This window comes from Rissa tridactyla, chromosome 3 (assembly GCF_028500815.1).
Source record: "Rissa tridactyla isolate bRisTri1 chromosome 3, bRisTri1.patW.cur.20221130, whole genome shotgun sequence".
NCBI classification, from domain to species: Eukaryota; Metazoa; Chordata; class Aves; order Charadriiformes; family Laridae; genus Rissa; species Rissa tridactyla.
The window spans coordinates 27,714,658-27,738,447 of record NC_071468.1 but is presented as its reverse complement, the minus strand read 5'-3'; the positions used below and the strand labels follow the sequence as shown (position 1 = coordinate 27,738,447).

The following is a 23,790-nucleotide window of genomic DNA, read 5'->3' as shown; positions in this document are numbered from 1 at the left end:
AGGGCCTGCTGCCTCCTATCTCAAGCAGAAGTACACACCTTTCCAGCAACTTCAGTAAATGTGATGTCCCATAACCCTGGCAAAGCTCACCCGTACATCAGGCTGTTCTGCCTGGGTTGAGTCCTGAACTCCTTTTACTCTGAGAAGGCTGAAGAATTATTCTTGGATTTTTTTTTTTTTTTATATTACTATGATGATTATTTTATCTACTAATACTTCAGTTAAGTGGGACTTGAAGGTCAGTTAATTCAGAAAGAATTAATGTACTTCTCACTAGGTTAAGTACAGCATCTCCAAAGCTCCAACTCTGTGGGTGTTAATCACCCCTTTGACGAGCTACACTCTCAATACAATGCAAGGCTGGATACGCTGATTCTGGAGATGATGATTCTTTAAGTAGCGTAAAATATATCCAAGATCAGTTAAAATGACTAACTGAAGAAACCTTTGCTGTATCAAATTTCTACTCCAAATGCCAGCGAGTCTGTCTCCTGCCTTCTCCTTTTTCACTATACCCAGTGAGAGACACTTTTACACTTTCCAGATACTCTTTATCAAATACCTTGGGCTCAAGGTACAAGCGAAGGGATCAAGAGACAACTAAGTCTCCCATGTTACAATCTGTTGCTTAGTTACCTTCCAGAGAAGCCATGAATTGAAAGGGACTTCCTGGTATTGAGGATAGGACTTGCTTTTAAAGGAAATACCTTATGATCAAATTCAAAAAGGTATCTGGCTCTGAGAATCAATTCTACTCAGATTTCAAATACAATAAATCAGTCTTGAAACAGAGCGTTAGCAATCCATTTGCCCACGAGTGACCCAGATTGCACAGTTATCAAAGACTTGACAAGTCCCACCACACTCTTACCATTGACTATGGATTCTGTCTTGATATGGGGGCAAAAGACAGACAGTAAGAGAGACAAAAACCACAAAAATCCTACACTTCAAAACAGGTTTTGTCATCTAATACAATTACTCCCTACAGTGAATATATTGGCAGAAGTCGTGAATTGTCCACGTGGACCAAGGAAATGAAATTGAAAGACATTATGTAAAGACTGAGCATCTTACAGTTTTCCTAAAGCAGCCACTTCCCTGAGAGGGTTAGGGAACACTCATACTAGAGTTTTCAGCTTTTTTAAAAAAGACACCATTTATTAGCTCATCAATTAGGTTATTAAGCTCAACATGAGCCGCCGGGGTGCACTTGCAGCCCAGAAGGACAACTGTATCCTGGGCTGCATCAAAAGAAGGGTGGCCAGCAGGTCGAAGGAGGTGATTCTGCCCCTCTACTCTGCTCTGGTGAGATCCCACCTGGAGTACCACATCCAGCTCTGGAGCCTCCAATATAAGAAGGACATGGACCTGTTGGAGTGGGTCCAGAGGAGGGCCACAAAGATGATTAGAGGGCTGGAGCACCTCTGCTGTGAAGACAGGCTGAGAGAGTTGGGGTTGTTCAGCCTGGAGAAGAGAAAGCTCCAGGGAGACCTTATAGCAGCCTTCCAGTATCTGAAGGGGGCCTGCAGGAGAGATGGGGAGGGACTCTTTATCAGGGAGTGTAGCGATAGGATGGGGGCGTAATGGTTTTAAACTGAAAGAGGGGAGATTTAAATTAGATATTAGGAAGGAATTACTGCGAGGGTGGCAAGACACTGGAACAGGTTGCCCAGGGAAGCTGTGGATGCCCCATCCCTGGAAGTGTTCAAGGCCAGGCTGGATGGGGCTGTGAGCAGCCTGGTCTAGTGGGAGGTGTCCCTGCCCATGGCAGGGGGTCAGAACTAGGTGGTCTTTAAGGTCCCTTCCAAATCTAACCATTCTATGATTAGAGACCTGAGCTTCAAAACCCACAACATTTCTTAAGAGATGAGATTAAAAGGCTGAATTTATGTCTGCTGTTTGTATTATTAAATCTGTTTAAGAGAGAAAAGTCTGTATGAAATATGCAAATGAATCTCTATTGTATGCAATTTATACAAGTCATCAAAAAGACAACAGTGGATTTTCAAAGTATTTCATTTGGTATTCTAGTCTTCTGTTATACAAACACTCATAACACTCATAAATTCCGATATACGTAAACTGAATATACCCACAGAAAGCTTAAAAGAATGTCATCTGTAATCCTTTCTTTTCTCATAATCTTGAGGAAATTATGAATATGAAAGAGACAGATTATATCTTGTTTCTGTAAACTACACGTTAACAAAAGCAGATATAGCATCGAGTTTAAATCTAGAAAAACAGATTAAAACCCCCTCAGAAGAAAACAGATTTCATTAATAAGACTTGTTCAAAGATAAAAGATTTTGGGCTGTGTGCTACCTTCAATTTACAGCCAGAACATCTCTTGTCCCTAGCTGAAGAACAGACTGTATCAGCAAGATTAAAACTGTAATGGGAACGTATCTGATTATATTTTATGTAACTACGTTAACAACTGCTTCTATTTTGAAATATTGCATTTACACAAATAGAAAGTGTTGTTTTACAGAGATTCAGAATCGATTGTTCTGGAAAACGTGCTTTTTAAACGATAAGGCCCTTCTTGCACGTGAACAGTCCAGGCAGCACTTGATTACTTTTTGTAAAACTTCTCACCATTGCAGAACAGGGATTTTGCAGGTCAAAGACAATGCGCTCAGTTAAGTACAAAGGTTTCACTTATGACAAGAGTTTGTGGCATTTTCTGATTATAACTCTGTATATTCCATTTGTATATAACAAATATTTAGAAAGCAACTACTAAAGAGATGACTACGAAAATATCATGCATGTCACTGCATGTTACTGTTTCAATTTTACCTGTACGTTATTCAAAACAATGACTTCGTTATACTCACTAGGTGGGGATGTATACTTGTTTCAATTTACTTTCTGCTTCAGCCGCTTTCAGACGTTTCTAGTTGAAAAATTAACACATTAAAATATTTTATTATATTCAAATATGAGATTTCATAAAACTGCACACAATCCATCTTTAAATTATTTCTATTTTGTGATCCCACAAGAGCCTCCAAAACAAGCATAGAAATCTACAAGATGAAAACCACGAAAAACAAGTCCTCTATTTGTATTATTAGTTTGCAATTATAGTATACTGTCCTCCCCAGTAAAACTCATAGGCCTCGCATAAGGCAACGAAACTGTAAAAACAACAATTACAATTTACATAAATTACAGCTACATAAACACGTACGACATTGTGGCTAACCCTCATTGCACAGTAGGTAGAAAATAAATGAATGAAATTGCACACGATGAGTTCCTCATCAGTCATGCAACTCAGTGCGTCTTGTGTGCTCTGTCAAGCCTGAGGCTAGTATTTTATAAGTGGTACATGGAAGGGGAACAGTGAAGTCCACTGGCTGTTAGAAATAACTAAACACCTACTGCCATTAAGTGCCACTCAAACTGTAGCTCAGGAACACAGCAGTAGCAGACAGCTACACTACTATCAAGATAGTCTGGGAATTTACTAAATTCTTTCTCCATACTCGCAACAAACTCAAAATGTGTTGCACTCAAGGTAGTAATACTAACTTCCAAAATGTTGAGAAGTTTTAGTTATTGTCATATATTATACAAGTAACTAAGGCAATTTTTTTCAGCAATGGCACAAGAAATAGAGTTCAGATGTCTACTGGAATGTTCGTCTGTATGTAAAAGATGAAGGTAAAAAGAGTATTTCCCTGCTCTTCCTGTACACAAGACATTACTTCTGTTCACTTGGAGTAAAAAAAAAAAAAAAAAAAAAAATCACAGAGGAGGAAAAAAAAAGGGGGGATATTGATATCTAGCAATACCAGACTAACACTACCTCCCTTTCTTTATCAGGTGTTTAAAACTCAGTCATCCATTTCTCCTACAACAGCCAATTCTCTTCTCTGCTATACTCCTATTTTCTGATATCCAATCTTTGCAAGGTTCACAATCCAGGAAGATATTTCCCACCTTGAGAAAAGTATCATCAAAAGACTCTGCCCTGAGACTCTCTTGCCTAAGCCACAAGGCGAGATACAGGGTTAATCAGCTTTACTGGTGGATGAGCCTGAGTAAGCCTCCTCACGTAAGCCACTGCTCTTTTCCACATCAGAAAGTTGCCTCTGCGCCATCCATCACCATAACTCTCACCTATAAAAATTGCATTTTTGAGGAGCAATCTACGACAAAGAGAGTCCTAAGCAGTCCATGCTACCACGAATTAATTCCTATGCAATATGAGAGCTCTTTTCCATTTAAAAAAAGTAACAAAACCCATCTTGGAAATAACAGTTTTTTGCTGTTCACAGGTGGCTAGCTGTGTTCGGAGCTACAGCAGTGACTTCCATTGGCGCATCTGGTGCAGTTGCAGTCTTTTCCCAGCACCAGGCTTGGCAACGCTGCACGACCTTCAACAGGCCCACAGCAGAAATGCAAACACGGTATGCCCTGCCTGCTTAAGTCAGTTTTTACATAAGCAAGGAGAAAGAACAGCAGCAGCACACTCCAAGTGTTGTAAACTGATAGTTTTTAATCTGAGAACATTTCACAGCCCCAGCAGAAGAGTTCACTACGGTGAACTCTTTCCGCTTAACAGCTTCAGGCTACAGGCTTTCCTTAACTGTCTGTTTTTCCTTTTCATATTATAGCCAACAATATAGAGTTTGTTTTCAAACTAAAAAAGCTGCAGGTCAGTAGGTAACATGTATTCCACACAGGTTCATAACAAACAGGTCCCATTCTACGAAAAGAATGAATAAATCTCACTGCACGCCTAGCAAGATCATCGGAGCAAAAGAGAGAAATGCAATAAAGGGGGAAAAAATGAGGAAAGTAGCCTTGAAGAACCATCAAAATGTAAAGGCATTTGTAGGAAGCTGTATTAAGCCTTGATGGCAGTGTCAGTGAGAAGTGACTGTACACATTAATTAAATTTTAGCATACTTTTAATACTGGCATGGGGGTTGTAAGGAATGCAATTTTAGCAATTGCTTTCCTCCTTTATTTACTGAAGTGAATGATATACTGCCTTCTACAAAATAATGACACAATGCTATTTCAGTATAAGCTATATTTTTATGCACTAAAACTATGGTTACCATTGCTCTCTAAAAGCAACAGAAAATGTCACAGCTTGAATTCACACTGACCTATCAACTTTTAAGCACTGAAACAGAAGAAAGGATGCAGAAACAAAACTATCAATAAATAGTTACAACTTCCGAGATGAAACCTCTGCCTCTTGAAATTGAGAGGATGAAAAAAGGTAAACTATAAAGGCTAGAAGTTGAAACTGAAAACGTGCAGACAAGTAACAAAGCACCACTTTGTAACAGAAAGGGTAGTAAACCGCTGGAGCAATGTAACAAAGAGAGATGATGCTTCTCCTGAAAAGAAAATTTAATTCTGATCTTAAACAGTTAACCATTTCAAACAAGTCTTACAGACTGCATTATAGGGGAGGTCAAGCTACACTAAGCCAGCTTTTTTCCTGGGCTCTATTACTTTTAAGCAACTACCCTTGAAACTGAATGTTATTTCTTTTTAAGAACTTTTGTTATGAATATCAATTGACAAATATCCCAAGAAATGACCACCTCCCTATGTTAGTACCGTTTTCAAAAGAGGAAATAAATAAATGAGAAGGAAATGTAATATATCACTGTAGTACAGTAACTTCGTTATCCTTACATATGTTCTCCCTTTTTTCTGTTGCAAAGTCTCAGTAAAAGTCTTTTTGCATTGAATCGAGTTTTTAATGAGAACATTTCATACAGTGGAATGAGCCACCTGGCCTTCCTGAAACACTATATAACGTAGTGGTCATGAAAAGTGCCATATCACCAAGAATGATTACCTAAGGCCTGAATTAGTTTTGCTTGACAGGCTCAGCACAGACTGAGAACTTTAACATATCTATTGCCCGTCACCTTGACTTGAAGGGAACACGCTCTGAAGGCAAAGTGGCAGCAGTATCTCCACTGCCATTAAATCACCACCTTTAGCTACCAAGCAAGAATAACATTTAGTAGCAATTATGACAAGGAAACCTTTCTGATACCCGACACAATGCAGCCAGCTCACACAAAGAAATAAAGATAATTAAAGAGCAAATTTTCATATTAAAATCATACCAGTCTAGAATTCAGAGACTGTATTTTATGCATAAGATTCAAGCATGTATATCGACCTTTTTGTCTTCCCATTCCCCAAGCTGCCCTTCCCCTCAAGCATGATATTTAGAGAAGAATGACTCTTAAATTACCACTTTCTTACCGAACATTTTTCCTCCCTGAAATGCATTCAATTATCACAGCTTGCTCTGGTGGGGAAAAAAACCCTACAGGTATCGTTTTTACTGAACTGTATTATTTGTGCCATTCCAGAACAAACTAAACAAGGGCAGGATGAAGTTCTGGCCTTTTGTTAGGAAGGATTACAGAAATATTAACCAGGATAGAAATGAAGTATTTGGCCTATGCTGGTTTTGTTATTGATGATCATGCATGACCCTGAAAGAACATGTCTAAAGCATTAAATCCTGTCGCGTATTGCCATGTTCTGAGTTAGGATGTTCTAAGTTTACTTAGTTACAAGTAAAACACAGGCACTTATACGAGTAGTCAAGTTGTAGATAACCATAAAGCCTATGTGTTTTTCTTGTACATGAGGTTAAAGTCTAATCCTGCAAAAGGATACACAAACTCAGCACACCATCACACATCTCGATTGAAGCCCTAGAGAACTTTAGAAAAAGGAGTCTCAGTCTTTCGCCAACCACTCCAGAGCAAGTATTTCAGAAAAATTTCACAGGAAACAAGCTCAGTCTCTGAGCAACCTAAGAGTGTTGACAAAAGTCAATTTCCACTTCAATTTACCCCTACTCCATGGCTTTCAGTATCAATAAAATCTTTTTATCTGATTTTTCAGGATCATCCGTTGCCCAGTCCTGAAGAGCTACCAAACAGCACAGATCTCTGCTGACAATACCCTTATGGATAAAGATTAACAGTGGAAAAAAAAAAAGTGTTAAAAGTGAAATGAATGGTGACAAACTCAGAAAAACATGCTTTTATACACAGCATACTCTATTTGTATGATCCATAGAACTAAAAGGACCTAGTGATAGTCCAAGTCTTTACTGTGTAGTAAAAGACTTTTCCTTTACTTTCCATACCCTAACAACATGATGTAGAAACCCTTTCAAATAAACCAGAACAACCTGGAGCAATCATCCTTCTGACAACGTTGTAACAAAACCTGAAACAATCCCAAAGACCCATCCAACAATACAACTATAATCATTACAGCATAAAACTTATTATCAATGTTCTGTACATAACATCGCCAATAATTATGCAGCAAGTAAAGAAAGTACAAACTTAAACGTTAAATCATAAATTAAAATGGAGTGTTTTAAAATATCTTATATATCTAAAACAACGAGTAAATATATAAAGAGTGCAATATATAAAAAGCACCAACACTGAAATCTTGCCTAAACCTGCTTAAAATATCCCAGTGTTGGTACCCGATATAATCTTATCATGTTTGTGCTCAAGAGCAACCCAAACAATTGAATATTCAATGAGAAGGACGAACACACCCACTACGTGCAGAACCTTCTCCGTTTTCTTTATAATCCTGGTAATGCCAAAGTAATGTTTTATCGTGGAGTACCAATAAAGGTTCATGATATTAGCAGCTGCTTTAACATACTGTATATTTCCTTCTCCTTCAGTTCCATGCACAGCTTCACAGCCCAAAGCATTTGCTCTGCAATCCGTTTCCTTCTTATCCCTTACTGCGGTAAGAACTAAGCATGAATCACATTGCCAGAAACCAGCATACAATACAAATGGTTTAAAAAGCTCTTTACAGTTATGTGATCTACAGTAGGCATCAGAGGACTTGCCAATGCACCCTGTGAACAGCACAAAACCAGTGATCTATAGCCTAAAATATTACCATAGGCCTCCCACTGTATTTCTTTTTAAGAACACAAACAGATTTTTATGCTTTAACAAGTTCAGATTTTTAAAGAACGTGGCAGACCGGTTCATGCTGAAATAGTTATTAAATTACCTGCTGCACATATCTGTCAGTGGTTTTCCACATGTAATAATACTCAATGATGCTAGTCAGCGACTTCCAAGGGAGCTGAAAAACAGTTGTTACAAATTAAAGCAGTTACAAGAAACTACAAGGTTCACATCTTATTAAAACACATGTTAAAGTCAAGTATAGTTGATACAAAAATACTAAAATGTGAATGTATTAAATTCCTACATTAAAATCCATATGCAAGTGAATACTTACTACTATTTTAATAATACACAACCTTTCCTTATATTTAACAAGGATGCAGAATTACAATAATATTATACATCCAAATCCAAATGTAATTTCTTCTGTTTAAGCCACACCGTTAAACAAAATGATCAAAAACAGAATACAGATTTCCATTAGGAAACACAGAAGGTAGTATCTCTATTATAAAGTGTATCAGGACTAAAATAAATCATCTTAACAAGACTGTGTTTGAGTCTCATGATAATTTTACTCTTAAAAAAAATACAATGGTTACTTAGTTCAGAGGTTTTTCAAGTCCCGTAACAACTCAGACGCTCATACAATACCACTAGTTTTGTATAAACCTCCACATACTCTCAACCATTAAACAAGAAACAAAAGGATGCTTGGGACAAATGCTACCTTGAACAACAAGAGCGAAACTGAAAATATTTCACAAAAATCTCCGTGGAAACTCAGGGCAATTGATAATGATGATGATTATTTTGGGTGCACACGTTCATTGGTTGAAAATGTATCAGCCTAAATCTAGCGGAGAAACAAAACATAGGGCAGCCATTTTTAATTACTGTCAATTAATCTATTTAGCTCCATAAATCCTTCTATAATTTAATAATTCTCTTATGAAATTCATGCACTTTTTCTTCATAACCTGGAAACACACTACTGTTTTGTGCATGGTGTTTTCTAGAGGCATGCATTAAGACTAATATTCTCTGCTTTTTAGAAATGAGGATGATTTTCAGGAAGTCCCAGAAAATACAGGTGTGGAAACTTATCTTTCCAACCTCACTCACTCCACTTTGGGGCTTTCTGCATGTCTTAAGCCACAGGAATTGGTTCCTGAACCTTTAATTAAGTTCCTAAAACAACACAGGAACACCCTTATCAAGCTGCCTCTCCCTGCACGCAGGAGCTCACAGCCAGCTTTTTCCCACTGGTTGCTTCCAGACATTCAGAGGAACTGAGTCTGGCTCCCACCTCTGCCTTTCAGGAGCTGGGATTCAGGTCCAGACTCGGCTGTGATTTTTTTCTCAGGCAGTGTACCACAGTGTGTAAATCCCTGTCCATTTGCATTTTAATTAAAAAGGATCAGTGTAACAAATGCGTAAGCTGATGTTCCAATAAACAGCAACATAATTCACTTTAGTAAAATCCTTTTACTTTCTCAGGCAAATTATGCCTTAAGAGAAATCTGCGCAACAGAAGGCCAGTGACGGGAACGTGCGTGTGGTGTGAGCAGTCTCTAGGTCCATATTCTTCCTGGCATCCAGATGAAACACTGTCACCCCAACTACCTGCCACTGTCAACGAGTACCTTTTAGCATCTCCACATTTATTTTTCTTCCTGAACACTTATTAACACATTCATGCTACAGATTATGTTTGACTTGTTCTAGAAAATATTTTAATCTGTTTTAAGGATGATTGTGACTTCCATATGATCATTTACTCAGTAGGTATCTACAATTAAAAGACAGATAATTAGGTGCTTGGACTGGATAACCATAATCCTTCATAATCCTTCTATACTTTGATTCACAACTCAGCAAACCTGTTTGACAGACTGAGTATGACCATCCTGTGTTCTGTTTACCTACGCACCCGGAGGACAAGACACTGCAAAGGCACGTGAATTTTCCAGAGGAGCTGTGAACAGCCACAGAATAATGTACTCTCATGACCAAATTTATTAAACACTAATTGAAAGGAGCAAAATGGCCACCCGCGTGACATTTTTGGTTAGCAAAGAGGTGCCAGTGGTACAAAAACAGCGAGAGGGAATTTTCAGTTTCTTTAGCTTCTGCAGAGTAAAAATGGACCACTCGAATCAGACCAGCCTGAAAAACGTAGAATTATAAAGTGTCTTAAAATGAAGATGTTAACTTTAAGGCATGTTTCCACAATTTTCTGAAGTTGGAAAACAGTTGCTCCTGTTTTCTACAAATGGTTCAAAGTCTGATTCCCAAGGCTGTTCCTGCTATATTTGAGACATAGCAGTTATAAGTTCGGGAAAACTGGTGATAATGAAAAACTAAGAATTAAGAAGCATAATAGCTGTCTCATTCCATTAGGGAAATAGTTATTTTTGGAGAACATAAAATACTCAGTCTTCTCCCATTCTACTACTCTGGGATGTGAAGTAATTCAAGTAAACTCAATTAACTTAAAAAGTTTAGATTCATTAGGATTCACATAGGTTCTTAAAGAGAGCAGAGCATTAACAAATGAGCTCCTGTAACAGTTGATGAGTCAAGAGCTGATGAAAATGATTATTCAAAGGCTAGACTGGTAATTTGATAACAAATGAGCTTCTGTCTATTAAAAAAAAGATAAACTCCTTCACACCATTTCATTTAAAATAATTGTCTTGCTTACTAATATTTAATGTTTATAGCTTAATGCTTGAGCTGCACATTGAATGTCAAATACTGCCAGTTCCTATTAATTGCTGGAACAGTAAATGAGCCTGCCCTTTAGAGAACTAGCACATAAGGGCTGCAATTGCAGCTGCGATGCTTTGCAAATTCAGGACAATTTGGGAAAGGCAGCTCGTCTGGCATATGACGACTCAAGCAGGTACTGTATCACCTTTCTGCTTCGGGATACTGCTACCAACCACTTTCTGCCACACGACAGTCTTGCCTGCGCTGTGGCACCACTGCGTGACTCTCGGGTTCAAGTTCAATCTCAGCACCACAGGATATAATTTTATCATTAGATCTTACACGGACACTCAAACAAGTCAGCACGCACCAGTGCATTAGCTTCTTTGTCCATGCCTTTACACCACATGTAAGAGTGGATACTTTTCAATCACTAGCCACTGAAGAGAGAGATGGTAATAGATAAATGTATTCTCATGCATAACCACTACTTAAGTGCTACAAATTTACACCTACCTCACCTTGCGGAAACTTCATGTATCCACGACCTAATTCTTGAAGGACTACTTTAGATGATTACTTAAAACCAAATGTTTGTTTTTAAATCCCTATACCTTTAGAATGATACATAGCAAGTGAGAACATGTACATTTTACTCTAGAGAAATTAGGATATCCCAAGATTACACAATGATTAATGTACCTAAAAGCTTCCAATTACATAGAATTAGATCAAGATTGTGTGAACCAAGTTACCAATATAGATTTTCTTCTAATGATGTTTTAAAAATGGCATGCCACTTTTCCAAAGGTAAAAAAAAAAAGAAATAAGATTTAAAGATAGACAACATGCCTGTTCTAACTAAAAGAAACTATAATTAATTAGTGCCCCATATCTATTTCTGCTGCACTTTGATTTATCATTAATGTGCCCCCAGTAGGCTACACAACTCTTATCTGTAGATCTGTGCCTGTCTCTCACTTTGGGAAGAGAGTAAGGGAAAACATCTGCGTTTTGGGAAGGAAGGTTCAATGAAAGGAGGAGGGTATTAGGAGTCTACCCGAGATAAAAATTAAACACTTCAAAGAGCTTCTAGTAGACTCACTCAAATATCTAGCATTTGAACATTACAAATGCATAAGTGATTCCTGCAGCACATTACTGTATCACTTTAATGTCTGCGTATCAACAAAATTACATATAACATAACATAGAAAATAAAAATATTACATAAATACCAGAGACAAGGCTTAGATATACTTGGTCACAAGTTGTGTTGGGACTCCACTTGTAAACAGCTGATAAAATCTGTAATATATGCTTTAGGCATTTTTGAAAGCTGAATACTATGTATTAGGAAACATTTAGTTAGAAGACATAGCTACTGAACTAACGTACAGTTATGGCTGAGGACCATTTGTCTGTATGAGAAATAATAAGGAATTGTAGTTTACATTAAGATTTCAGTTCTAAAATGGTATAAAATATTCTTTTCCACTCGTATTTTCTTGAACTTAACAGAGCTATTTCATCCATGATGCAATTTTCAACCTATGTGATGAACGCAGTGAACATTTTCTCCCTTAGGAATCTCAAAATTAAGCATAATACAGCTGTTAAAATGTCAGTTCTTCAGAAAAACAATAGCCTTCCCTTCCCACCTTCATTCAATTATCTGTTTCATTTCAGAACTGTGAAAGTGAAGAAAAGACAGCTTCGCTCAGTGCCCAGCCTCCTCCCGCTGTCCCACACTCTATCTTGGAAGGACTTCTACATTTACCATGGAGTACTGTTTTCCCCTCACGAAGATTATTAATAATATCTGCAAAGGAAAAAAGCTCTGAGCTCCCAGAGTCAATCAGAATGAGCTGAGAAAATGTTTCAATCGACTTCAGTCTTAAGTAATTCCTTTGGCTGAAATCCTAACTTTTTCCACAAAGCCCAACCTGAACTTAGTACGACAGAGGAAATCTTTTTCCTTGAAAGAAACAGACTCTCCAAGAAACACGCAAAAAAAACTTGCAGACAAATTACTAGCAATTCCAGCAACCAGTGTTAGAATAAATTTCTTTTAATTACTCTGCATTAGCATTCAGCAAATTAATGCTTTGCTCTCCTATTGTCTGATACTACAGTACCAAAACCAGTGAAGTTAGAACATATTGGAAAACATTTCCTTTAGTTTTCAGAAGTGCCAAAATACCTAATATGTCAAAATAACTCCCTGTAATGTGCTTTAAAATCTACCTGAATACGATTTTCTCTCTGCTAACCATAGAGGGAAACCCCAGCTTTCCAAAAACACTCAGGGCAGTCAGTCATGTAGCTCCTAATGAATTTCACTGGAAATTGTGGAAAAGTTCTGAAAAGCTGCTGGACTTTTTCAGATGCTTGTAAAATCCTTGTAAAAATCCTTATCAAAACACATCAGCATGAGACATCCTACCTGGTATTAAACCATTAAACAGACTATCTTCTGTCAACATCTTTCCAAAGAATGGCACCAAATAAGAAAGCATACTGACTTGCATCCAGATAAAATGCGTATGTATGTTAATTACGTATCAGCTACACAGACCTCTCCTCCAGCTAATCTTCCAGACCTACAGAAAGCAGTTATGGTCAGCCATGTGAAAACACAGTAACAGAAAAGTGGATTACTTTCGTACTTACAAAGTCTTGTCGAATGTCATTGAAGTCCTTGCCATACTTTTCCAATGCCTCTTCAAATAAACTAGCTTCTGATGCTGACCACTCTTCCATTTCATCTCTACACAAGACAGGCCCTCCAACTGGCACTAGAACACTGATGGCACTGGTCAAATCATAGTTGTGTTTATGCAGTGTATCCATTGCATGAAACTAGCAAGGAGGAGAGAATAGAAAACTTGTTTTAACAGACAGCGGTCCATTTCAGCTAATGCAAATCCAATGTGTTATTTTCTATAAGCCACGCAAGAAGCCTCAACTAATGCTAAATTTAGAATCTATCTTTATATCACAGGTTTTCTGCTGTGGAACATAAGGAAAATAAATTGTTTATGACTTAATTTGGGAAAGGAAATGCCTTAATAAAACGTTTACTAAAAATGACATTAGTTTATTAGTTCCTGCAAATTACTAGCAAACATTTCTAGAGAATCTTTAGTTGCCAGAAATTGGTCACAAGTAACCCAATAGAGGCAGTAGCATATATTGACTGAGGGGACATTTTCAATTAACAGAAGTTCTAAATAGTAGCTAAATAGCTGTCGAGACATCGATGTACTCAATATTCTCATTGCTGGGGAAGGAAGTCATTTATTGTTCTCGTTATCATCATACTAAAAAACAAGCGAAATTTTTGTCCCTTCCTAAACTCTGCTGTCAGAGATGGGTAAATGAGGTTTCTTTGCTTCACTTTCCTTTATAAAAGAGGAAAATAGAAAATGAACAAGTTATAGCATTTCAATTTAGAGGTTAACAGTGAATGCTCACATCACTAAGCAACGATGGGGAATATGAAAAGTAAGCAACTACACCACAAATCCACCCGTAGGGAAAACGAGCAACATACAAGAAGCCTTTCTGACTCAGCATCCCAAAAGATCCCATCACCACAATCTTAAATTGTTGTGCTGAAGGAGGTATTAGAGGTATAAAGCGCAATAATGTGTGTGACTGCGTAACATCAGTCTCCCACTATTTGTCCCACCACAGCGATGAGCTGTAACTCAGCATGCAATCTCATACAGCCCTAGACTCGTCTCACGAGAGGGGGCACCCGAAACCTTTCAAAGGAAGGAACACTTCCGTTACGTGTCAGTACAGCACTTACAGAGCAATTCTCCAGTTGAGCTTCCGCATACAAATGTATTGCAAATAATAAATTATCCTTATCTTTTGCCATCTCCTATGAGTGCCCGTATGAAAGCCTCTAGCTTTCAATTTACCTCTTTGAAAGCCATCAAGAACAAGATTCTTGAACTGTTTGTCTGCAAGAATGAATGTCAGTCTTATCTTACAACAAGCCATTTTACTTATGGTTCAAGTCAAATTCACCAGCCTTGACAAAAAACTATTGTTAAAATGTTAAAAGTATTCTAGTATGGAAATATGTAACATAATGTCCAAAATCCATCATCTTCAGATTAGAGAATAAAATGAAACTACTGGTTTATTGCTTATCTTTCAGGCAATGAGCAAACCAGGCTTTAAGACTGAACACTTACAGCATATGCAGCATATGTGTTACTAACATTTAAATCTTTGCTTCAATTGCAGCCCTTGTGGAAAAGCAGTACACACCGGGCATTTTCCAAGCAGCTGCTAAATCTGGGATCTATTCACTGATACCAACTTTCTCAAAAATGACAAACCAAGGTGAATAAATCAGGATCTTGCTCTTGCCTTATGTTCATTTTTCCATCTGTAACAAACATCTGATTCCATAAAGCTTTTTTGGTATTACTCAAGAAAGGATTCGTAATGAACTCTGTAGATAAGTACTGTCTTATCTGAGCTGTTCTGTGACAGCAGACCACTGACAAGTTCCCATGATAAGACACTCTGCTTCCTACAGGTTTGTCAGCCCTCACCTGCAATCAAATTCCCACACCACCACAAGCAAACTGTGCTAGCAAAAGCAAGAGCAGCCTGAAGACATTACTATAGCTCAAGACAGAAAGTCCTGGACTATCTCCTTTTTACCTGCTTTACCCAAGGATAAGAGGACTGCAAGAAACAAATAGTGGTATCTGACACCTAAGGAGCAGGAGGCTGGGAAGACCTGGCCTTGCCTCTGCCAAACAGGAGCTTGAAGAACAGAGGAAGAACCACCCTTTTCTAAGAATTCTTGCCAGAGCATATCATCAACCACAGACAACAGGTCCCACCAGAGGAAAGGAATTAGCTACACAGATAGAAGGAACTTCAAGCCCAAATTTAAGCAGGTGAAAGAAGAAACTATCCACCAAAAGCCAAGGAAGGGCAGCATGGAGCTGGGAAGAAAGCAAATGACAAGCTGTAACACACAGCTCCCAAACAGATGCAATTTCAGTAGTCAGTTAAATCAACTAGACTGAACTGCCTCCAAAGCAGCACTAAAACCGGAAACATTCTATAATTCAATAAATTTTCAACTATGTTCATCTTAGAAGCCACATATATGGCAGTCTGATAAAATGAATTAAAAAGTAGTTGTTCAAAATGGAAAGGAAAAACCTGTTCATACTTCTCACTTTGACGAGGCATCCAAAACTAGATCGACTTCCTCACAGTAAAGGAGCACAGGCTCTTCTGAGCAAGCCCACCACAAGGAGCAAGTGATTCCATCAACCTGCTCTGCTTTAATGGCTCTCATCATCAGTGTACACATTATACAGCGTTTAGGAATCTGAAACAGGAAGTCTTCCCACTTTCCCTCTCTTCTCAGAGATCAACTTTCATCATAAAATAAAACACTGCCTCTGAGAAGGCTAGAAATGCAAGTTGTCTCACAAGTCTTTATCACTCTAAGAACATTCACTATCATCTAAGAAGGTAAACACACATTGTTTCATGTCTTTCAGTAGGGTTTTCTAAAAGCATTGGTAGTTTCCTGCCTTGTCTCAATTGCCTTCCCCATGTTTTCAAAACAAGGAAGCGTTAAAGTAGCCTCTCACTTGCTATTAAGCTGCAAGACCCCCCTAATGTGTACATCCACCCTGAATTTACTCATGTTTATAACCTGTACATTTATTGCATTATTTTTATCAGTCTGTTTACAGTCATCTCTCATTGAAACAACTAATTAGGAACACCGGAAAGCCAGAGGTATGGTGTACAGAAACCCCATTAATAGCTCTTCAGGTGCAAGAGTTATCTGCCTTGCATGAAGAATACGTACAGTGTAATTTTCTTAGTGTTACACACCTACATCCCTTTCAAAGCATAAATAAGATACACTGCAAGTTCTGCAAACGTCTGTACTAACTTTAACTCCTGCTCAAAATATGCACCCAATTAACATGGGAATGTCTGAAAGAATAACTACTATAATGGCAAACCTATCTTTTCTTAACTTAGGAGGAAGAACATTGCCAAAGAGCAAAAGAGAAGGGTTTTAAAAAGCTGAGGGGGTAGGAAAATGAGAACAGACAGACACAATAATTAAACCTGGGGTGGCTCCTCTGATGTCTCATTATTAAGATATGCCTTTCATTAAGTGTAATGGAACGTAATGGATCATTTGCAATGCAGAAACATTTATATGGCACTCAAACACTAAATGTATCCCTTTATTAGCAGCACTCCACATGTACTTTCAAACAAGAAGAAATTGCTATAAGGATGAATCTATTCTATTAATCACTGAATACAGTAAGAAGGATACTCAATGTGTGGGATTTATTAGAACTTCTTCATCCAATGCAATCTTAATAAAATGAAAAACGTTTAACTGAAAAACTGTTTTGATGGAAAAAATAAAGCATTTAATGTGAACAGAATTATGCTGGTAAGGTCACATCAGCAATCATGAAACAGAAAACTAATTTTGAGCATTACTGAAAACATTACATTTTGCCACTGCCTTTACTACACTAGTGTAGTCCAGACTAAATCAGTTTCCTGTTTAATAGCCTTTGAGTACGCTGCAAAATGTAAGAAATTAAATATTTTTCTCATCATACTAAAGAATACGTTTTATCTGGACTCTAAGAACTGCCCTACTGAACCAGAGCAGTCATCCATCTAGCCTGGATGATGTACCTGACTCTGACAGCAGCACCAAGGGATGTTACTTAGAAAAAATAAGTAAGTCTAATCACAGTCTGAGGTCAATTCCCATTTAATTCACCAGCATCTACAAACCTTGGGAATTCAGAATGCTAGATGGTACACCTCCCCCTATCCTCCTCAGTACCCATTTATGGATCCATGGTCTGTAATTTTTCTAACCCCTTTATTTAATCTGCTGATACTGTGTGTTCCTACAAAATTTTGTGGCACTAAATTCCAAGGGCTCTCCAGCCACTATACAAGGCAGTACCTTAACTATTATAAGCTGATCTGTTAGTTTCATTCAGTGTCTTCTAGTTCAAATACTCGCGTACCTGATGAATAGCAAATCTACTTTAGCCTTAACCATCATCTTCATGACTCTGTACACAAGTACTTAAAATAATAAACTACTCTTGCTGATGTCTTTGGAAATCTAAGTCAAACTTGATTCTATGAAACAGTAAGTTTTTTTTTTCTTTCACATAGTTTTCCTGGTTTACTTTTATTACCATAACACATCTTGTGATCTCAGCTAATATGAATATACAAAGACAAAACTTTGGTCTGTAACTGATATATTTTTAATTTTCTCTAAAAGATACAGGTGCTTATTTTACAGTGAATACTTTAACAAAGGAAACATTCTAAGAATATTCTAAGTAAAATACCCTTCAAAAAGTTGCTTACAGTCTGATTGCTTATACTTTAGGAAATTTACTAACACAAAGGTAAGTACAAAATATCGTCTAAACAATTTTTAATCAGCTTTATTACCGCATGCTTTAAATCACACTATTGATCAATTATACTGAGTGAACCCCTATACAATGTGTATTATCCACCCTGCTGTGAAAATTATCACACATATTATATTAAAATAGATTTCAGCTAAAGTCAAGTGACTTACAGTATGATTGCAAGGGCAGCACCAACATGCTTACAGAAAACACAGAGGATTATCTACAATAGATACAGGCACCTTGCATGCAGGTATTTAACGGAAAACAGATATCCAGACGACATGGGCTCTGGAGTAGTAGATACTGTTGAATTCACAGATGTAAAAAAAGTTGTAGGGTTTTTAACAAGCCACCTACCAGCGTGATGTCTCGGGAAGCAGCAGCTGCACTCATGTGTAAACTAGGTTGCCTGACAGAACTACTGCAGTCCAACGCTCGAGCAAATGTGCCAACCGCACTACAACAGAGAAACAGCAGACAGTAAATGCATAGAAAGATTTAACCTCCTTTTTTTTTTTTTTTTAGATCAGACTATGTCATGTATCTATCAAAGCATTCTTTTAAAACTAAAAGTCACATACTGTTACTCTTAAGATTTCAGATCTTTGCTAACAAAGGACAGCTTGATAAAAACAACTCAACGAGCACTGAAGTAAAAATCCTGACCCTCTCCCCCAAAAGTAACAACCTACATATAAGGAACAGCATGGAAACAAAAGATACTCAAGAGAATTCTAATGTACCAATTTTTTACTAATTATGAAGTCAGAGACCTTACTCAGTTCGGGCTTTACAACTGTGACTACTATTTTTAAAATTAAAAAGCCAAAACACTGTTTAACAAATTACAGTATAATTAAAAAAAGGGGTTCACCATGTTCACATAAGGAATTAATAACGTTTTATTCACTTTGGTAATGCGTGTTCACTACTTCCATTAGCAAGGCAAAGAAAACATATTAGCTTAGTATTAGGTACCTCCAAAACCTTTTTTTTGTGACAGGTTTTATGTAATAATGAAATACATGGATCTCTCAGCTTACTTACTAAAAGCATTCCAACATTATTGATCTGGAGACATTTTTCTCCAGTACTGTACACGGCATTTATTAGACTTAATCAGAGCAACAAAAGATAAGGAATAGAGATGGAGAATTAGCATGACAGTGACCATTCTAAACTGCAAACTTTTCTTGGAAGCACCTCTACGATACAGCATAGATGGTGAAGGGAAAGACGCGCAAGAAAATCTGACTGGGCTCAGCATATCATAGAGGAAATGATTTGTTGCAGTTATGAAGTAAGCCCTTCTAAATTCAAAGATCCAATTACTCACCTAACATTTTTAATACAGTGTTAAGCCTCTGGACTAAAGGACTGGAGCTTTATTCAGCAGCTACATTTCAAACAAGTTGTAAACGTAGAATTACACTAACGAGAAATGTCATTGACAGAACACACGGAAAGCGTCCTGTTACTGCGTACTATAAACCCAATATTTAACAATAAAATAATGCAACGTGCACCAAGATTTTAACTCACTAAGGTGTATTATTGATTGTGGAGAAACTGGTAATAACGTGTTACTGCAATTTTATCTTGAATCTCAAAACATTTAACACTAAATACATGTTTCAGTACTTGCTGCCAAAAACTTTAAGACACAGTTAAGATTCAACAGCAGTGATTCACACACTCCAGATATTAACTGCTTAAATTTCTAAAGGCTGTGGAATAAATAAGTTATAGTCAAATGCTGTTCCACAACCTTTGCTCCCTCCTTGCAGAAATAGCAAATATGTGACAAGCACACACACGCATTCTATTTTCTTTTTCAAAAAGTTTGGCAGTACATAAAACAGTATTTGTCCACAAATCGGTCCCGAGAATAAGGCTCTATTGTGAACACATTTCCTGATAGTCAGTCAACCCCTTTAAACATGTTGGCATTGATAAGGGTTGTAGCTAAACAGTCTTTCCTGTGATCCTTCTGTCGCTACTGTTCAAACCAGTAAAGCAGCATGCGGCATGACTGTATTTCCCTTCTGCTGCTACCTAGTAGCTTCTTATCTTCCTTTTGCATAATTAACACTATTTTCTTTTGACCATATTTCCAAAATAAAATCAGAGCATGCTATGAAAATTACAGAGAGTATGCCATCACAAGTCACCCTCTAGCACATCAAACTTTTTAGGATGACTTCAGAGCCCAAGCACATGTGAGTTATGTTGCCCAGTATGTAAAGTCAAAATTAAGACACTGTATAAAGCTAGGTTTATTTTGAATAAGCGATAAAGAGGTAAGAACTGATGTGCTAGTTGACATCCCTTCCCATGCTGTACTGAGTAGGAGAGGATCGCAACCATCAGAGGAATGCTGTGTGGGAGCGTGGGGTACGTGAGTGAGAAACAAGAACCACCATAAAACGTAGGCAGCGAGCCATACTGAGGGGGAGGGACAGGAGGGGGGTGTGTGTGTCTGTGGCTATATGTTGAAATCAACATAACTTCCAGTTCACCCTTTCCTGGAAACTTTTGAAAAACAGTAAATTATTCAGAGAATCCAAATAAGCATAGGAATTCTAGAGCATTTGGCTGTTAAATAGTAACCAGTCTCAAAAATTAACAGTGATATACAATGCTCTATATAATGTCGCCATGCAATCCAAACCAAATATTAATTTTAGAAATCATTAAAATACCTTCTTTTAAAAAAAATTTTTTTCCATTTAAAATACAGATATGAGGAACAAAGGTCAAACATTTCCTTTGTCATTTTTCCTTACATGATTTTTTTTTCCTAATAATACCATCAGAGAATTATTTTAACATGTTAAAAGGAAAAAAACCAAACCCAAACAAGTAATCAATGCCCATTTCCAGACGACACACTAATGTCTTCACCTACCTGCTACCAAAATAAAACTCAGTATTAAGCCAACGCAGGCTGGTCAGACCGTAACTACTCATTTTTTCCTTTAAACAGACTCTTTAACGTAAATGTTCCATTAAGTTGGTAGAATCCAAGGAGTAACTGTAAATACTTAATCGAAAGTATATTTAACTCAATATTAACAATAATAAACTCATGTAACCAAAAAACGTGCTCAGCAAGCTAGCCACAAATTAGTTATTCAAGGAGTAATTAAAGTACTGAGACTTCAAACAGAAACCAACACTCCCCACGCCTCCCAAAATACGCTACAGCCAAAAGGCATACAGACAGCGAATTACACAGGTGGCAGAGACGGACAAGAACGATAAGCAACTGGTGCTACCAGCAGAGAGACCACTCCTTGCACAGGCTGTATCAGCAAGCAGGTGTAAGAGCTTTAAGGGCTAGACCAAATGATCCAGTGTCTCCTTAATTAGGTTTTCCTTGTCTTGATTATCTTAAAGACCAGAACCAAGAATGACTTATGACAGAGATCGCAGCGGACAACCATACAAACATAAAACAAATCCAGACAATCCAGTGCCAGGATCTCAGACTATGGAATAAATCCACAAATTCAGGAAAACTCAACAATACCTATGTCAAAAAAACCTGACAGTGAACTCTCCCGGGATGAAGTAGCTTATCATCATTTTGTTGTACCTGTGTGCCCTGTATTCAGGCAAAACTTCAGATTAGGCATTGAACACAGAAAACACATTGCTCCAAAATTTTTGTAACTCAAGTTTAAGACATTGAAGGAAGTCATCATTCAAATTTTTGCATAAGATTAGTATTAGTGGTAGCCAATGAAATTATGAAGCAGCAAATGCAAGAGACTGTCATAACATGTTTCTAAAGATTCAATTGCTCATCAGTAACTAGTTCTGAAAAGGGATGTTATTTACGAAAGAAAATCTGGAACCACTGTGATTGCACATCAGGATAAAAATAGTCACTAGTCTCCCTGGTAGCAACAGCAGTCCAGCATTAAATCAGATCCAGAAAGTCCTGGATCCAGGCCAGCGACCCTCTGTTTTCATCTACCTTGTATTCTTGACAATCCAGCTGAGACAGAGATCCTTTTTAATCTGAGGACGTTTATTTTAAAATTGTTCACTTTTATACATTGTTTCTCTGTTTCCGTGATATGAGATGAGTAGTGGGTATACTCTGACCAAATCCGTTCAAAAGCAAACCACCTCTGTGCATACACGAAACTGCAAATTCACAATTTTCCTCACATATTTACAAACCAATGAATGAGACCTATGCCCCACCTCAAGAGTTAACATCTTTGAGGAAAATAATTAGGTAGCTCTTTGGTGGCTTCCTATGTATTAGGAAAGCTTTTTGTTTTCCTTATTATTACATCCATGTTCCCCTTCACTACGAGTTGGAAACGGTCCTCTTAGACTGCTATCAGTAAGAGCATTTTACAAACAGCCAATTAATATCTGATTGCTCCTTTAAAGAGTCTTGCGATACCTAAAATATTGGAAAGAAGAAAAACCATATTTCTTCAGTGGAGATGTATGTCATCAGCACAGTATTAATTAAAGTTGAAAAATACCCCTGAGATTTTTACTACGAGATAATGCAAAATCTGACATGAAGAACATATTCACAGTAAAATGATGCTGCTCCAGAAGACGCATTTTCCTTGCATTTCTAAGAAACTGTCTGTACAGTGCTATGCTTCATTATTATAATTTCAGATATTTAGAGCGCATAGGGAGATGATCACCTGCCGCTATTCTTTCTCTGAAAGACTCTCAAAGGTAGGGTAGGGGGTGGCATTACATATAACGTCCCCTACACGCCACAACTAACCTTCAGTTTCATTATTAAACGAATAGAAAAGGAACACATCTGAAATCTTTATTACTCAACAGAAATAGAATCTGACATATACAAGTAGTTTAATTCAAAGGATACGATTTAAGTGATCATCTGTACTTCATCCTGCGATTTCACAGTCCTAGAGGAGGAGATTTACAGCCCCCAAAAAGCAGGTTGAGGAAAATGCTGCTGCAGAAATTTTTTTTATAGATCAAAATCCATAAAAAAAGATGCAAAAAGAAATTCAGCTCCAAGTCCGAATTAGTTGTTTTCAAATGAATTTGATCAAGAAGAAATATAGTAACACAAAACATAGAAAGGAATAAACATATATTGGCCTAGCATGACAAACAGGCAGAAACATAGTGTTTTTGATACTCCTAGTAAATCTGATGTGAACATATTTTTCCTTTTCATTGCCAAACCATCTGCCTACCATTAGATGCTGTAATTCACCTTGCTAGCAAACATCTAGTTCTGAGAGTACAGATTGGCATCAAGATTTTCACCACCTTTACCACATAATTTTATGTTGCAATTCTGCCATTAAATTTCATTACCTCTTTAATGAACTCCAATTCCTCTTACTTCCCACCACCTAAAGAGAATCCAGAAGCACACTAATATTGAAATTTTCAAACCAGTGTCTTTATGTATTTATTTTCATTGATGAGCTTTGGGAGTCTTATCTACTCCCACTGACTACACTGAATTACCTTGCAAGAACAGAGTATTACTATTTGAGTACACTTTAAAATGTTTTTACTTATTGTTCTCAGTTGATGAGTGTATTCTTTTCCTAATATGATGAAAGACATATTGCTGTTTGAAGTTGCCTTGTGTTCCC

At 37.4% G+C, this 23,790-nt stretch overlaps 1 protein-coding gene across 1 annotated transcript in view; it reads right to left on the bottom strand.

Moving 5' to 3' along the window:
- Positions 1-23,790, bottom strand: part of MTA3 (metastasis associated 1 family member 3) — an 87,323-nt gene that overhangs the window by 2,762 nt on the left and 60,771 nt on the right. The window contains exons 8-11 of the mRNA XM_054196425.1: positions 18,524-18,623; positions 13,359-13,547; positions 8,071-8,145; positions 2,847-2,905 (exon numbers count right to left, since the gene is read on the bottom strand). Of these exons, the coding sequence (XP_054052400.1) occupies positions 2,847-2,905; positions 8,071-8,145; positions 13,359-13,547; positions 18,524-18,623 (423 nt within the window). The remainder of the gene's footprint in view (positions 1-2,846; positions 2,906-8,070; positions 8,146-13,358; positions 13,548-18,523; positions 18,624-23,790) is intronic.